General features: G+C 34.6%; 1 protein-coding gene across 1 annotated transcript in view; it reads left to right on the plus strand.

The window, feature by feature from the left end:
* Positions 1-16,225, plus strand: part of LOC144438221 (sodium leak channel NALCN-like) — a 29,383-nt gene extending 13,158 nt beyond the window's left edge. Inside the window, exons 20-39 of the mRNA XM_078127262.1 lie at positions 121-177; positions 1,030-1,201; positions 1,947-2,087; positions 2,879-3,091; positions 3,443-3,552; positions 4,106-4,226; positions 4,879-4,977; positions 5,708-5,801; positions 6,220-6,326; positions 7,298-7,492; positions 7,905-7,973; positions 8,949-9,097; positions 9,566-9,659; positions 10,012-10,141; positions 10,678-10,793; positions 11,306-11,463; positions 11,857-12,007; positions 12,500-12,733; positions 13,354-13,483; positions 13,739-16,225. Of these exons, the coding sequence (XP_077983388.1) occupies positions 121-177; positions 1,030-1,201; positions 1,947-2,087; positions 2,879-3,091; positions 3,443-3,552; positions 4,106-4,226; positions 4,879-4,977; positions 5,708-5,801; positions 6,220-6,326; positions 7,298-7,492; positions 7,905-7,973; positions 8,949-9,097; positions 9,566-9,659; positions 10,012-10,141; positions 10,678-10,793; positions 11,306-11,463; positions 11,857-12,007; positions 12,500-12,733; positions 13,354-13,483; positions 13,739-13,908 (2,710 nt within the window). The 3' untranslated portion in view covers positions 13,909-16,225. The remainder of the gene's footprint in view (positions 1-120; positions 178-1,029; positions 1,202-1,946; positions 2,088-2,878; positions 3,092-3,442; positions 3,553-4,105; positions 4,227-4,878; positions 4,978-5,707; positions 5,802-6,219; positions 6,327-7,297; positions 7,493-7,904; positions 7,974-8,948; positions 9,098-9,565; positions 9,660-10,011; positions 10,142-10,677; positions 10,794-11,305; positions 11,464-11,856; positions 12,008-12,499; positions 12,734-13,353; positions 13,484-13,738) is intronic.
* The last annotated feature ends 1,419 nt before the right edge of the window (positions 16,226-17,644 follow it).

A 17,644-nucleotide genomic window follows, 5' to 3' on the forward strand; every position in this document is an offset into this window, starting at 1 on the left:
TACTGTGGCATGGGCATGTTATATTTCCACCTTTGGAATGTGATAGAAATTTTATTATTTCAAAATGATTGACGATTAACTCATGTGTTTCCATGGCAATTACATTTTGTGTCCTATTAGTGCAGTTAAAGACCCTTTGACAGGCATGGAGAAGAAGAGGCGATACCAAGAACTACAGTAAGTAGATAAATGAAAATTTCATTAAACTATAAGTACTCCTAAGGCTTATAATTGGAATGATTAGTATCCTTTTTTGGTTTAATAAGAAAAAATTATTGAATATTTTCCTGATAATTATTTCATCCATGTTAAAATGAAATGATATGAAATGTCGCATTGAATCGAAAAGAACAATGTAATGAAAGTTGAAAATAAAAAAATACTATTTTGAAGAAAAAAAATTGTTCTTGTTCTAGGAAACATGGGTGTGTATTTGACTGGACCTCCTTAAAGCCCAATGTTTGAATCCCATGGTCTTGGATTACTATTATCTTATCAGTTGAGCCATAAGGATTAACATAGGATGATTCCTTTTGATCAGGACTAATCTGTTCGATAGTTCTGTCAGACAAACTACATTTCATACTCAAATTTTAATCCTAACCTAATGTTCGTCTTTAAATAATATTATTACATATATACCAGTGATTACTTGCAGTGATGCATGCACATACTAGTGGTATTTGCACTGCACTGAATGGAATACTGAAAACATTATTGCATACCTACATGCAAATTATATGCAAATGAGGACATGGTCATTCATTTTACATGAAAGCGCGTGATTGCATAGTGTAATTTTTTATGGAAATCGTTGCTTCGGATAAACATAATTATGTAATAATAACAGAACCCCATGCAACGTGAATTCCAGTGTGGGTACTCGGGGGTATTTGCACTCAGTGCTTGCAGTGTTTTCTGCTGCACTTTCACTCACTATACTTGTGGAAGTACTGCCGCAGAGAACGCTGCCAGCACTCGTGCAAATACCCTGAGTACGCCACACTTGTACTCTGTTTTGTATTGCAGTAATATTTTAGGTTTAGTGAGTTACCTGGATTGGATGATGATATTTGTGACTGTGTTGACGTGTACGTCCATGATGTATGAAACACCACAACGAAGAGTTATGAACACTTGGCAGTTACAGATAGCAGAGTATGTCTTTGTTATTTGTATGTGCATTGAAATGATTGTCAAGGTAAGATTTCAACAGGAATTCTAATTAAAAAATTGTCAGACTACAGGTTTTAAAGTGGCCAAATGGATGAGGATTTAGTATTTATTTTGGAGTTTTTAATTCAGAAAACAATTTTACCATGGCTTCCTACTTGACAAATCAATGTGAAACAACATTGAATAAATCTGTGTTTGTATCTCAATAAATTGCAAAAAGATAAAAAAATGTGTGAAAAGTTTGTATTGTATGAATAACAAAGATAGACGTATTTCAACTCTAGACTAACAATAACAGAGACACAATACACACAGTAGTATCCTTTACCCAATCACATTGAACTCTGATAAGTATTGCTATTCTTTCACAGTGCAGTAAAAACAGGCTTCGAATGAAAACATTACACATGGACTTGATGATTTTAATGGCCTCAATTGTTTATTTTCTAATTGATAATCAACATGACTACTTCTACATCCCCAATGTGTGTGGCACCTATGTAATTGTGTTTTCTTTTGCATTAGAAGTTATCCGAGTGTGTATAAAACAATGTCATGTTACATGAGTTGAAACACCAAACCAACATAATTTTAGCTGTACATGTCATGTTACATGAATAGAAACTCCAAACCAACATCATTTTATTAGCAGTATCAATAAAAGTACTAAAGCCTGCATGTACTTTTCTCTACAACAGTTCAGAAAGGTTTTTGATTACGTAGCCTGTATTTGTAACTCAATGATTTCTTCTCAAAACCTTCTATTGCAGACATTAGCCGATGGTTTGTTTTTCACACCAAATGCTTTAATCCGTGATTTTGGTGGTGTATTAGAAGTATTTATTCTACTTGTCAGCGTTGTGTTTCTATGCTGGATGCCACAACGTGTACCTGCTGCATCAGGAGCACAGGTAAATACTGGCTAGTTGTTGATTTGAGTACTACCAGGGGTGAAAAAATCATTTTGTGAACTGGTGGTCCTAGGACCAGTGCCTTAAAAAATCCAGTGGTCCTGCTGAAAGAATTAGTGGTCCCAGGTTCCGCTATTGTGAAACATTAAATCTTACCTATGAATCTGTATATTCAGACAACTTTTTAACATAGTTATTAACAGTAAGGTACTGGTCTGATGGACCAGACAAGGTAAAATTTGTGTGGTCCGCCCAAAACAATCACTAGTCCTGGACCCAGGACCCGTGGATTAGTTTACCCCTGACTACGATAGTTATTTAGAATCAAAATGAGGTGAAATATTGTTTTTTTTTGCTACAAGTGATATAAATTATGTAATATTTATATTTCCTTCAGTTGTGTTTTTAGCTTATTCATGACCTGACAACACCAGAGTTTCAATTATTTTGTGCACACAAAACTTGACATTATTATTAATAACCACTACAACGTGTAAAGCCATTGCATGACATTTTACAATAATAATGAGAATGACAGTTTATTTATATAGGGTTAATTACCATAAAAACATGCTTTAAAAAATGCTTTAAAATATACAAATCATGTCGTTAAAAATTTAAATTCACAGACTGAAGTAGTGTAAAAGTAATGTAAAAAGGTGGGGTTTAAGGCTGTGCTTCTCTGCCCTCTGTCAAAACTTGTTATAGTCAAGTATTAAGGTGGAATTACAAAAAAAAAATTCTTTTGTTTTTCTTGTTTTTTCATTTTGTGAAATTTCTTTGTTTTACAGATTTTACTAATTCTACGATGTTTGCGACCACTACGTATATTTATATTGGTTCCTCATATGAGGAGAGTGGTCTTTGAGTTATGTCGTGGATTCCGAGAGATTATCTTGGTATCGGTCTTGTTGACTTCTTTAATGTTCATCTTTGCAAGTTATGGTGTTCAAATCCTTGGTGAAAAACTTCAACGATGTAATGATCTCACAATCAAAACAAGGGTAAGTGTAATGGTGTTCAAATCCTTGGTGAAAAGTTTTGCAAAATATAACAATTTCACCATCAAAATCAAGTTTATGTAACTGCATTTTTCTTGATATTGTATTACCCTAGGTAAGAGTTCTATCAAATTGGGAACTCTGTAATTTTAACATAATTTTTTCAAATTTTCAGTATTCACATGAAGTTGATAATTCAAAATCTGAATGGATCGACTGTAATTTCGGGGGGTGGGGTGGGGGTGGGGTGGGGGGAAATGTTACTCCTTCAATTCCGTGGAAAACTACCAATTACATAGTACCCTTTAGTCTTGAGTTGCCAGTTGACACATTCATTTTTCTATCTATTAACAGGAAGAGTGTGTGGGTACATTTCGACAGAACATCAGTATAGTGCGTTTTCCAAGTCGCATTATTAAAACAGAGAATGAAACATACCCATCCATGTTGGTACCCAGAGTATGGTAAGTTTTATGTCGTACTGTAGCAGTCAGCTGTTGACTTCAAAGAGTTCTGATATATCTTACATAATGTCTGCATGGCCACAATTACTCAGGCAAAGCTTTTAGATCTTTCATATCTTGTGGGTACCACGTCTTACTGTTTCCAAACTGGGGTGCGTTCAAAACAGTTAGTGATCTGTTAACTAACTTTACCTAAAAAATTGGTCAACAGTTCTTGTTACAGACTATTAAACACCAGGTAATGGTATTGTGTATACATTGGATATGTCTTGCTAGATAACAACTTACAAGCAAGATGGCTGCCATGTCAGCATCAACTCATTTCATAGGCAACTGTAATATTTAATGTAGTTTTAATAACAGTTATTTTTTCAACCAAAAAGTTAATGCACATGATTTTCTACTTTCAACCACTGCACTTGACAGAGTAACCCACATTGGCAGAGTGTTACACTCGACATTGATTTTTTGGGGTATTTGTCTTCAGAAAGACTTGTTGATATTCATATCCATTGATGTAGTGTGTTGAGTATTGATTTTACACATGTTACAGGTCCAATCCAAGGAATTTCAACTTTGATAATCTTGGAAGTGCAATGTTAGGATTATTTGAAGTGTTATCACTGGAAGGTTGGTTGGAAGTCCGGGATATCATCATCACGCAGACGGGAATCGTAAGCAGTGAATTTTTCATTATTTTTGTCCAAAAGTTCTAAGATGTTAGAAGAAAAATATTTTCAAATTCATAATTATAAAACCATGAGTCGTCTTGTTTCAATATTGATATGTGATGTATTTTAGATACCTACGAAAATTCCATGGTATCTGAGAATTTTCAAATGATTGTTAAGAATTTTTGATTTGTTGAGTTTTGTGTCTATTTTTTTATGAGAGCCATATTGATTATAGTCAATTTATTACAGAAGGCATGTTATGTTATGTTACAATTCATATTTTTCCATCTAGCAATTAATTTTTTGATCAAAAATTGTGTGATCGATCCGATGAGCTCAAGCCAGTCCAGTAGCACATGATTGCAATAATCAAGTAATTATTCAATTGAATGTGATATGGGGGGGGGGGGGGGGGGGGGGGGGGGGTAGGGAAACAAACTTCAGTACAAATGGTAGTGTACCAGAATACACACCATATATATATATATATAATTTGAAATGTAACATGTCAACTATTCAAATTGTACAGATCAATTTCAAACAGAAATAATAATGTTTTCCATATTAAATTGAAAACCTGCTAAGTGCAGTCGTTGTTAGTACTATTTCAAGCCTCTAATCACCTATTTGTATTTACTGTTCATCGTGACAGTGGAATAGCATCTATGTTCATACATTTGTATTCATCGGCTGTATGATTGGACTTACCCTGTTTGTTGGTGTTGTCATTGCAAACTTCTTTGAAAACAAGGTAAGGTAATAACCCCTGTGGATGTTTTACATGTAATGTAGTACGTACTTTGGAAATAAGCTTTCTATCTGTTGTTTGTTGTTCTAGAAAACTCAAACCCATTCTTGGTTCAAATCAAGGATAACAAAATGAGAGACTACCATATTTTTTTAAAAATAGAAGTTAAAATTATATAAAAATTATGAGAGATTTTGAGAACTTTGAATTTCAGGAATAATGTACAAACTACACCAAATGTATGTAGCAATAATAATAGAAGATGAACATTTTCCCAAGAGCTTACTTTTTTCATAAAATGGCAAACTAAAATATCAAACTATAGCTCCTACCATCTGCACTGCCATTTGCTTTGAAATGAATGCTGCCATTTTAGATCCTCTTCGGACAGGAACCAAACGAATATGTTGTAAAAATTAATGATGCATTTGCTTCGTATATTTATAATGTATGTAGGAAATGAATCTCAAATCAAATTTTTGCCAGTTTTAAACTTCAGTGGCATTTTCTGCAAAATTTATGATTAATGTATGACAGCAAGAAAATATGATGTGTTATTCTAGATTCAAGTTGTCTTGTCACTTCAACCAAATTAATCAATGCAAAGCCAATCTAATGCTTAATTTTCTTTGACAATCTCCTGGTCACGATTGATATAGTGTGAGATTGTGGTTGCCATGTATGTAAACCCTTACTTGTCTATGTTTTATAATTGTTATGGCTGTAATTTTAGGGCACAGCATTGTTGACAGTTGATCAAAGAAGATGGCAGGATTTGAAAGGCAGACTACAGCTTGCACAGCCTCTACATATTCCACCTAGACCAGGTAAGACTTATGTTTTAAAGAAACAAGCCAAAATTACAACTTATCCAGTCTTTTTCTACTCCTACGCCCTCTAGTGGCAGCAAGTGAACAAGGCTAAAAGTTCTAGTTGAAACATCTCAGTAACTTGCATCCCTCTTTCTAGTTGTGTGAAATTTCTTAAAACAATTTTCAAAAAATTAAAAATTAAGTTTCCAAATAGTCTGTGTTTGTCATCTTCTGTCTGGGTAACTGTTCAAATTTGAGAAGAAAGCACAGAAACAGATTTCTTTTTTGAATATTTCAATTTTTTGTTTCAGCAAATCTAATATTGCATTTGCTTTGTGTTCCCATTGGAATCAGATTCATAATTTGTCATGTATGTTGTTTTAGTACATGTTTTGTTATCAGTCTATTTTTTGTTGTTTGGTTTATGTTACAGATGCCTTTCCAGTCAGAGCCAAACTGTATGACATCACTCAACACAAGTACGTCAAGAGATCTATAGCCTTCCTTGTCATATTCAACTTCTTCCTGTTGTCTGTCAAGGTCAGTGAAATCAAACCATCAGACTTCAATATTTCTAACTTGAACTTAGATATCATTCCCTTTAGCAGTTTTCCCATGTATAATATGCCATTAAGAATAACATTGTGGTCAGGCATTACAATGTACCAAGGGAGCATTATAAAATCTGTACTGTATCATAATATATGTAGTTGAAACAAATTATATGTATTTTCAGTGTATATGCAATGCAAATGTATAATACTTTACATGCCAATAGTCGATTTGCCAGTTCCAAGATGGATTGTGCGAGAGGACGTCGCTTATGTTGTTACATTTAGTCTTGTTTTGTCTGTATTACATTTGAAATAACATTTTCATCAGGAAATGATGGAAGACATGTTGAATTCTTTGATTATGAGTGATTTTGTAGAACAAATACTAAACGCCATCAATGACAGAGAGGAATTTTATGGGTGAACCCAGGGTTGCGATCAGGTGACAACCATCCCCCTGAATAGTGCATGCAAACTCTTCAGCACGTACACAATACATGGCATTGTATGGAGAGATGCACAGAGCATCTTGGAAAACAGCAATCGGTCCATTGTTGCAATGCAATTTAAGTTTTATCAAAAGCAATACCAGTAAAACTTGTATAGCAATCACTTCATTGCTCATAAAATAAACTGTACACTCTTCTGTGTAGAGGGGTGATTTGCGAAAATGTTTTGACAACTTAGGGGTGTGTGTATTACAAGTTGGCAAATTTATACAACCAAAAAATTGACAAATAAGAGAGATCCGATTTGGCAACAATTTTGTTGCGATTGGTGGATTTGTAGTACACAATTAATTGTAGGGTTCTGATCTATGAGTTGCCAAAATTTCTGACAACTGATCTTTGCTGTAATTTTTCATATATCAGTTCTGTTATATATGTACTGGTATATATGGGAGGTGAAAAAACATAGACGACATATTCATGGATGTGTGAACGTTATATATTACAGTGGTACCCAGGTACACGTGTTGCCTACATATTGGCTTCTATATCAGTAGCTTTCACCTCTATATTTGTTGTTGAAGTCATCTTAAAGTGTGTCTGTATGACAATGAAAGGTTATTGGCAGAGTCGTCGAAATCGATATGAACTACTTGTCACTTTTATGGGGATTGTATGGATCATTCTACAGTTTACTCTACATGTAAGTATAATAGTCGCAAGTTTCTTATTAAACTTTTCAAATTTAGAAAATGTCAGCTTTGCTGTTATCTGTATGCTTCTCAAAATGTTGTAAACCTAATTTCAAGAAGAAGAATGCCTCGATGAAGAATTTTGTATGTTCAAAATTTATTCATTAAACCTAAAATAGTGGCATGACTGAAAGGAATCTGAATGATTTTGCGGTTAATCGCATGTTTTGTTTGGAAATCAAACTATTATCATTTGAATGTCTTGTTTCAGAGGTATGAATAAAGACTATATCAAGAATAACACAGTGTGTTTATATTTTGAAATTTGTCTAATGGTAAATTCCAATATTTCGGTTCCAAGTCAGTTTCATAATTTTCCATGTTTTATGTTTACATCATATTTTTTATCATGTTTACCTTCAGAACTATTACAGTTATGCGTATGGAGTGTGTATCATCATATTAAGATTCTTTACAATAACTGGAAAACATGTGAGTAAAAATTATGCAGTAGTACAGTGTATATTTACTTCATTCAGACAATATTTTGAAAGAAGACACTGGCCTTTCTAAACAAATATATACTTTAAATACAGTGGTTTGCCATGTTGATGATCTGCCATGAATTGTAGTTGTCCAAAAATTGAATGAAAGAAGTAAATAATGAGTACCTTGATAAATACTTAGTTTTGTTGGCAATTAACGACACTGGTAATTGAGCCGTTTGGTTTACTAAGATATGCACAAACTAAATATATTGTTCTTCAAAGTGGTAGATTACACAAGTGGGTGATAGTGGTTTCTCTGTTGTGTGATTCTAATCACCCTGTGAGATCAAGATAGTGTAAACATTGGAAGTCTCAAAACAGTACACTACAAGTTTATGGAACTCTGTCAATAAAACTCTGCAACGCCTCCCTACTGAAACTGTAATTTAAACCAACATCCATTCAGTAGCTTATCACTGTTGTAATATTAACATGTAGTTTGTGACTATTTTAGTAAATTGAAGGTTCATTTTCCAGAGTAACATTAAATACACATTTTTTTGTTTAGCTATGAATATAGATTATATGTAATATCTGAAGGAAAATATGAAATGTATTTTCTCTGTAAAAGTCAAGAATAACAGATTATTCAGAAGGGTATACTTAATATGTTAATAATGAAAAAATGACTTGGGCCAGAAAGACTTACATTTGAGTACTAGTAGATATCAGTACATGTTTTAAAATTATATTCAAATTCAAAGATTCAAAAATAAAAGATGCACATTATAATGTAATGATTTTTTTTTAGAATTTGTTTATTACACACGGTTGGTATATGCAAAATACTGTTGATTCGGAAAGGTTCTGGTCTAGCATAAAGTACCTTGCAAATTTTAACTGCTTAAAAAAAATATTTGTATGTTTAATTATGTGATTTGTTTTCATGTGAATACATTTTAGATGTCTTTTATTACAGCCCACCTTGAAGATGTTGATGTTAACTATTGTGGTGTCGGTCTTCAAGAGTTTCTTTATCATTGCTGGTCTTTTTATTATGATGTCATGTTATGCCTTCGCTGGAGTTGTCTTGTTTGGTACTGTCAAGTATGGGGAGATGTTGGTCAGGTAAGGAGGGGTAGGGGTGGGGCTGACATGTACTTAGAAACCATGGTAACAACTTTGCTGGAGTTGTCTTGTTTGGTACTTTTATGAATGGGGAGATGTTGGTTAGGTAAGAAGCAAGATGTATTGAAACTAGTGTAACAGGAAAGTGTTATATCACCCAACTAGTAATCTTTGGACTTGAACAGCAATTCACTGTGGTGAGATGAAATGGGATCTCAGGGTGATATTATGCGATATTATGCGATGTGATGAATAGTGATGTCATGTGACGCAGTGTGATATTATGTGACGTGATAAATATTAATCTGATCTACATTGCGATGAGACATGATGAGATGTATTCTGACAAGTTCTGATACAAGATAAGATATAGCTTTATTACAACTGTATAGAAAATTGACAATTCTATTTGGGTACATATGACTAGCGTAATGATATTAAAGAAATATATATTATGATTCTTTTCAGACATGCTAATTTCAAGACGCCATCGGCAGCTATTTCTACTCTGATGAGAATCATAACGGGAGAAGACTGGAATAAAATCATGCATGACTGTATGGTAAGATAGTTGAGGTCATCGATACTGCAATCATCATAACACCATATATTTTAGTTACACCCCGAAGTGATATATAGTCTGTATAAGGTATGCCGTGACAGGGCGCCCTCACACATCAGTCAGAGGAGAGAGTAGGCGTGGAACCACTTGATATATCGTACAGTCTACTAGCTAATTAACCTGAAGAAAAAAGATACTAGACAAATTCCATATTGTGAAATAAAGGAAATTACATTGTATGTTATCCATGTTGTTACGTCGAATTTAACTAAATTATAATTTTGTTCCGTATGTTTTGTGGTAAAGTCTGTTCCAAGTGTTGATTCATTGTTTTATATTTTCTATTGTATAGATCCAGCCACCCTATTGTACCATGGGTCCCAACTACTGGGAGAGTGACTGCGGTAATTTTGGTGCAGCCCTACTTTTCTTTTGTTCTTTTTATATTATAATTGCCTACATAGTGTTGAATTTACTTGTTGGTGAGTAAATAACACGTTAACATTGTCTTTTCCATGTTTATCTTAGTTCATAGATACTGTTATATCACTTGCCACCGTTGTAACTAGAGGGTACGCAGTATAATATACTTCATCCACCACTGAGGGCACCCTCCATGATTGGGTTCAGTGACTAATGCTAGTAATGCTTTTCTTCACTAAATCTTCGCTGAAAACCAGATCTGGAGTCAGATCTTCATCAAAATCTTGAATTGGTTCCTGTTTCAGAGGCAGTCTTTCCACAAAGTTCCATCTAGATGTGTTCATATTTTTGATATCTTGCTCATGAACAGACAGACAGACAGACAGACAGACAGACAGACAGACAGACAGACAGACAGGTGTTAAAACATAAACCTCCTCTAGTTGAAACCTTGTAGGCAGTTGTTACTACAAGTGTTTTCTGTAACCTCTTTCTTTGTTTTCTCAAAAAGACTGACCACAATATTTGTACTGCCTAAGACCATACACATACTAATTATTAAACTGACATGTGTTATCTACTATTTTCCAACTAGGTATTATTATGGAGAATTTCTCACTGTTTTATTCCAATGACGAAGATGCTTTATTGAGTTACGCTGATCTGAAGAATTTCCAGATCACTTGGAACATGGTTGATGTTAGTCGCAGAGTAAGTGTATACTACCTTGAAAATGTCACTTTACGTCAGTTGTTAGAGAATTTATGGATGTTAAAGACAAAAAACAAGTGTTGTCTGCACTATCTACCCACTTAATGTTTTTACCACCTCAAAACTATTTGTGGTTTGGAGATGTCTGCATTCAAGACTTTAAGTCGAAATGAAATGAGCCAATTTTTGACTACTACAATTATTATTGTGAAGGTCAAATTTTGTCTTCAATTATTTTTGCAATGTATTTTCTAATTTAGGTAACTGAAAGCCCTCTTAGTCAATTTGATGCACTGCTGACACATGGCAATTTCTTGTAATGCACCACGACAAAATTTGCTGTTCTCCGTGTGTGATGACTCACAAGCCCATTTTTTATCATTTTGATTCACAATAAATTTTTTCTTCAAAATGTAAAAAAAGAAATATTCATGGGATCGGTGTCTTTGTGTTGTACCTTAAAGTTGACAAGTCACAGTAAATAAATGTTGTGATTGTCTTTGTTTTGACAGGGTGTAATGCCAGTACGTAGAGCTAAGTTTGTCCTCCGACTACTCAAAGGTAGAATGGAAGTGGATATAGAGAAAGATCATCTACTCTTTAAGCACATGGTTTGTGAATTAGAGAAAATGAGATATGGTGGAGATGTCAGTTTCCATGATGTCTTAAGGTAGGTGGTAATTAAGACTGGCATTTTGTGATGATTTACAGGTGTTAGGATGGCCATGGCATATCATGATGCCTGTGGCCTCGAAAAACTCACAATATTGTCTGAATAGTACCTAATAGTTCATTAGATGTGAGGGGGAGGGTTGTTGTTGTTGTTGTTGTTGTTGTTGTTGTTGTTGAAATTTCTGAGTGAACATCATGAAGAGTAATCATTTCATCAGATGTGAAGGCATCCATTTATAAAAGTTGATATGACCATGAGAAGTTGTTGGTTAAACATTTTTTTTTTTTTTTTTTAAAGTCATACTCATAACCAGATGTAAATTGGATTAGCAAGAGAGACTACTATATAGGTAGTTTGCAATCTAAGATAATTATGTTTTGTTGATTTCAGCATGTTGTCATATCGATCTGTTGATATCCGAAAGTCACTTCAGTTTGATGAATTAATGGCTAGAGAAGAATTAGAGTACAACATTGAAGAAGAGGTAGCCAAGATGACGATAAGACAATGGTTAGATAAATGTCTGAAGAGAATTCGAGCTGTAAGTATATATACACACTAAATGTAACAATTGACCAGAGAAAGAGTTAGTGACAGAACCCCCATGACACACAATTGCCAGTGTGGTGTACTCAGGGTATCTGTATGTATTCTTGTGGTATTCTGTATGGCTGCTTCCATAATGAAGCATGCTTGCTAAAAAACATGCATGCATGAGTGCAAGTACCGCAAGTACCCATTCATCATCGGGTTTTCTTATTATTACAAATTGCTATCGAAATACAACACTTTGTATATATGTGATTCGTGTACAAAGAACGCTGCAGGTATGTGATAATGTTTTGGGCAGTGAACACTGCAGTGAATGCAGTACAAAATAGAATGTTTGTGCACAGATGCAAGTGATTGCTAATACATTCATCTGTACAGTAATACTACTTTAGGGTACATTTTTCACCACTGCAGACTTGTACGTTAAAGTAAATATGACTTGTTAATTTCAACATTTGGAATGGTGTACATCATTCTACAGAAAGGTAAAGCTGCCAAAGAACATACACAATTCCTATCAAGTCTTGCCAATGAAAGAGAAGCTACTCGGAAACTAGGCCTTCCTGCATTTATTGACTTCTCAAAGGCCTGCATTGAAATCAAAGAAGATGGCCGACAAGAGTTGGTTATTCATGAAGAGAAACTAGACAAAAAGGAGAAGAAAACAGAAAGATCATCAAGTCAACAAGTTGGTGCCAACCTTGAAAATCCAAAGGTAAGGCACTATCCTACCACAAGAGGCAGTTTTAGGTTGTGGTATCCATTTGTCTAGATCAAACCAGCTCTCCCATTAAAGGGGTATGGTCTGTAATTGTATGTTTCTTGGTAGTAATTTTGTTTCAAGTGCAAATATCCTAATATTATTCCCTAGAGCTCTCACTAGATATAAATGTATTATGACCCCAAAAAATGACATTATTACATAATTTTTTAGTTACTAAATATTCAAAAAACACAAGTCCGTTTTCAAACTCTCATTGTGTACATTCGTATCATACGGTATCGACATTGATTTATTCCTATATAAGTTTTAGTGTGTTGTATTTATTTTGTTCTTTGACTCTCGCCAATATGTGGCCTAAGTTACAGACTGTGCCGTTTCATTTGAATATTAAAAAAAAATCACATACTTGCTAAGTATGTTACTTGCTAAGTATGTATGCCTACTGAAATTACCAAACTGATACATGTTGAGAGATGTCAAAACCCTATCGAGTCCACTCCATTCCATACCCCAAAAACAAATGTTCAATATTATCTCATCTTCAGTTATCTAAAGCTCATAAGGTATTTGTTTACATTAGATATATCTTCAATGTGTGTTTGTTCATCTAGATGTCTCCCAGCACCCGTAGATTGTTAAGTCCTACGTTATCAGATGGTGCCATCACAGCCATGGCAGAGACAGAGACAGCCACTAATCTACGAGCTAAAAGAATGAGTAAGAGACTCCAGATAGGAACAGGTGAGTTAGTTTTTTCATATGATTGGTGAGTTACAGATATACACTGGTGAGTTCATTCAACCAACTTTCATATGATTAGTGAGTTACAAGTATTAACAGGTGGGTAAACCTAGTCATCTTCCCTGTGATTGGTTGATGCAAGATAGTAACAGGTGAGTTAATTCTGCTGATTGGTGTATTTTCCCTTACTTGGAAACTTTCAAATACTAGTAAGCTAACCATTGGTTCCTTTTGTTTCTATGTATAATTTTGTAGGTAGTAAATCTAGTCAGGGTAGCCAGGTTGGTCCCAGCAGTCCTACCGGTGCAACACTCCAACCGTCTAATAAGGCTACTAACCCATATGTCAGTACAACGGTAACACAGGAAGTAAAAGGATGGTGGAATGAACAACTCAGATATGACAGTGACTCTGAACCTGAATAATATACAGATTGACATGTTCAATAGACAACATTGACTTTGAAACTGGGTAACCATGGTAACATTGGTTTCGAAACCCGAGTAACCACAGTAATTGATTAAGAATTGAATTACTACATTGACCTTGAGTGGCCATGGCAATTGACCAATTGGACTACAACATTGACTTTGGGTAATCCATTGCACTGGGAACAGACAGGTGCACAAAAAGCGATGGTGGATTTACAACAACACAGAACCAGACTGGGGAGATCTGCTCCAAATCTGTGACAGTACCAGAAAGATAAACGTACTGTAATACATGTATACATCCTGCTTGTTCTAAGCCTTGAGAAGACATATATTTATTAGTCATGCTGTTACACCGGACTTCTGTTTGTGTTCAGCTTTGTACAGTACCCACCATTTTATTCAGTTAATTTTTCAAACTACTTGCACGCAATATTTGTATTCACTTCACAAATTTGTAAGTACATGTAATTAGTCAGGATGACATAGGAATCTATATCAATTGTCTCCACTAATGAACTGTAAGAGAGGCTGTATGAGGATGCATTCTGTGGGCAAACAAGAAACTGACGTAACTTTGTAATATGAATTTTTATAAAAATATTATTTATTACCTCAAGGGTGACATAGGTAGATTTATTCCAGTCATGCAGAAGTGGGTCGCCAGTTTCAAAACTTAAAGGGGAATGCCACTGAAATAAAGATATAAAGGTAATAAGCACTTAGAAGTCATGAATATTTATAGTCCGTTGTTACATATATGCATGTTTGCTGACTCCAATGTGTGTCCATGGTAAGGACCTCTACTGAACAATGAATGAACAGGTTTCCATGCATTGTTTTTTTTTACAATTAGAAAAAGTGTGCAATGCAAGTTATATAAAAATCATGAAATGACTCTCTAATCCAAAATATAGGTAATTACCTTTATTTCCTACTGTGGCTTTCTCCCCTTTAATATGAGATTATGTATATTTTAGTGTAGAAGAGTGTGTTATCATAAGTAGATGCAATGTCATTACAAGAGTAAAAGTGCCAACATGTTATAAGTTTTTTCTTACAGCAGTTTTAACGTATAATTCGCCAACAGAGAACTTTGAGTGCATTTTGTGTACTAGACAGGTAGTGAGTTCGCCCACTAGACTCGGATCATGGTAGTAAAGAAAATTGAGTGATGTACCACATTCCATTATAAAAACTACATCTCATTTCATGTTTTATGTAGATGAACTGAAAACAGTATTTATTTGTTGTATTATAAAAAGTTGTGTTTTGCTAATCTTTTTAGTTCATTGTTGAGCATCATTATTATCCAAAAACATTTCAAATGTAAAATGATAATACTGTTTTATATAGTACTGCTTTACAATTACTATCCTGGCCATGGACCTATAGTACCACGAGTCATTTATACCAACCCAGGCATGAACCTATAGTGGCACAAGTCTTTTATACTTTCCACAACTCCCTTGGGAGCATACAATGCACTGACCTTGAAGTTAGTTTTGAAAGTTTAACAAGAGACTCCCAATATGAGGATAAATGAGGGCTAGATCAGATGGCATTACATGAAGGGGTCAACAATGTTTGGCGCGATCAACAACTCCATTGGTTCCTAATATAACAAAGCTAGCAGAATGATTTGACTGGTTGAGAATGCAACCAACGTTTCTTGTAAAACACTGGAAAATGGTGATTCTTTGAAGGGAGGATATGTGGCATTCACCTGGCCCAAAAGCTGCCTCAGAACAGCACTCCTAGTGGCCACACTAAAAAATCTTCTTTTTTTCTTCTGATAACCAAATTAAGGCATACTGAGGATATGTAAATCAGTTTTGATGTTGTTCATACTTATTTACTGTAACCCACATTTCTTGATTACTTTCACCAACTATTTTGACAATTTTATTGAAGAAAGATTTAAAGAGCCTTGATAGTAGCATTTTGTGGATGAATGTGACAAAATCTGTAACTTTTACTGTTTTATAAGAAAAATTACAGAGTGAGGTTTGTGTTTACCCATGCCATCAAGTGGCAAGTACAGAGATGATTTATCGTGGTCTAGTTACGACAAGTCTTTGAGTTATCAAATGGCCGATGACTTTTACCAACTGTATGTATATGAACATAATAAACCACAGTCTGACAAGCCTCTTTATGGCACCATCCAAAACATACCCGCCAAGAGGCCGTGGTTTCATTAAAGTTCCTCGTTGCTTCAGCAGAAATAAGTGCTCTGGCTTATGAGAATGATGTAAATGAACCAACAATCACCACTACCATTGTATTTATTCTGAAAATGGTTTGTAAGTTTTGTCTTGAATTGTTTTTATTGTCAAACTCACAAATCTATTACACATTAAAAGTAACTATATTTATCTTCAAATAAAATCTTACTTGTCTCGCATTTTGTTCTACATCGTGCAACAAGTATGCAGTAAGTGTTACTTTGCATTGATACAAGATTATTACAATGAATCATACATCAACTAGTACATTGCTCATATGACAGGGCTGGAAATTAGCAGTAGTCCCATATCCATAGACTACCAATTCTTGTCATGGCGCTACCATAATTTGCAGCTAGTAGCCTACTCAGGCTAGCACTGATTATGCAATGATTTAAAGGATGGAAGATTTACGGACATTATTTTAATAACACACATACATGTATTTCCAATAGAAGAATTCTGTTTCCAGTTCAGGAATATGAGAATATTGGTCACCATCCTTGGGCTACCAAGTTCTGAAATTCATAGCCCACTGGAACTACCATGGAAAAAAGTTAATTTCGAGCCCTGTATGATTATCTAGTAAACCATGAAAAGTGAACAAACATTTCTGACATAACTCTAACTGGGTATTTAGGTATAATATAATGATTAAATAACATAATTTAGTATACATTTTATGGAGTGCTGTGGAAACTCCTAATATGCTGTCAACTAAACCATAGACCCTCCACTAAACCCAACACTTGATTCAGTTAAGATGTCAAAGGTATGCTTATTACACTGTAATAGAAAACACCCCAAATGAAAACTGGATAGTCTCAACAAAACTCAACTCAAAAGGTTTCTACAAGTTCTGACTAGCTTTCAACAGAGAGTCATCATGTCAGTAAAACCTACTAGAACAATTTAAATCAAATTAATAATAATGCTTAATCAACGCTTTTAACCCAAGTTAAAAAGGTTATAAGCAATTCCACTGTCTCACAATAATTCATAATATTCACATAATGTGCAAAGTAATGTCATTAAACTGTTTCAATTTATGAGCCCAGTACTTGATGTCTCTAAATGTAATCAAACATAAACAAACTTACTAGTGCAAAGCAAGTAAATAGCTAGTCAATGACTAAAGTGTAAACATGGATGCCATAAACATTTGTCTAGATCTCATTGAGGGTTAAATATAATCATAGTGGTGGTGATGCTATATATTGTAGTCAGTCAGCTTTTTGTCAGCTGGCAATACTGCACAAATTTACCACATTAGAAGGGCTCCATACAGCCACTGAAGTTTGATACTTCTATATGCTACATGACTCGTCTATTCTGCTTAGCCCAAAGCTGCCACTGAGGGCGCTAGCCACACAGCGGTAACGTCATCACTTTTGGGCTTAATATTTTGCAACCACTCGACATTCATCACTCAGTGAAAATGATTGCGGTTGCAGTATTGGTCTTGACGCCAAGTGCAGATCTGAGATCTTACTGCAAGCTTA

This window comes from Glandiceps talaboti, chromosome 7 (assembly GCF_964340395.1).
Source record: "Glandiceps talaboti chromosome 7, keGlaTala1.1, whole genome shotgun sequence".
Lineage (NCBI taxonomy): Eukaryota > Metazoa > Hemichordata > Enteropneusta > Spengelidae > Glandiceps > Glandiceps talaboti.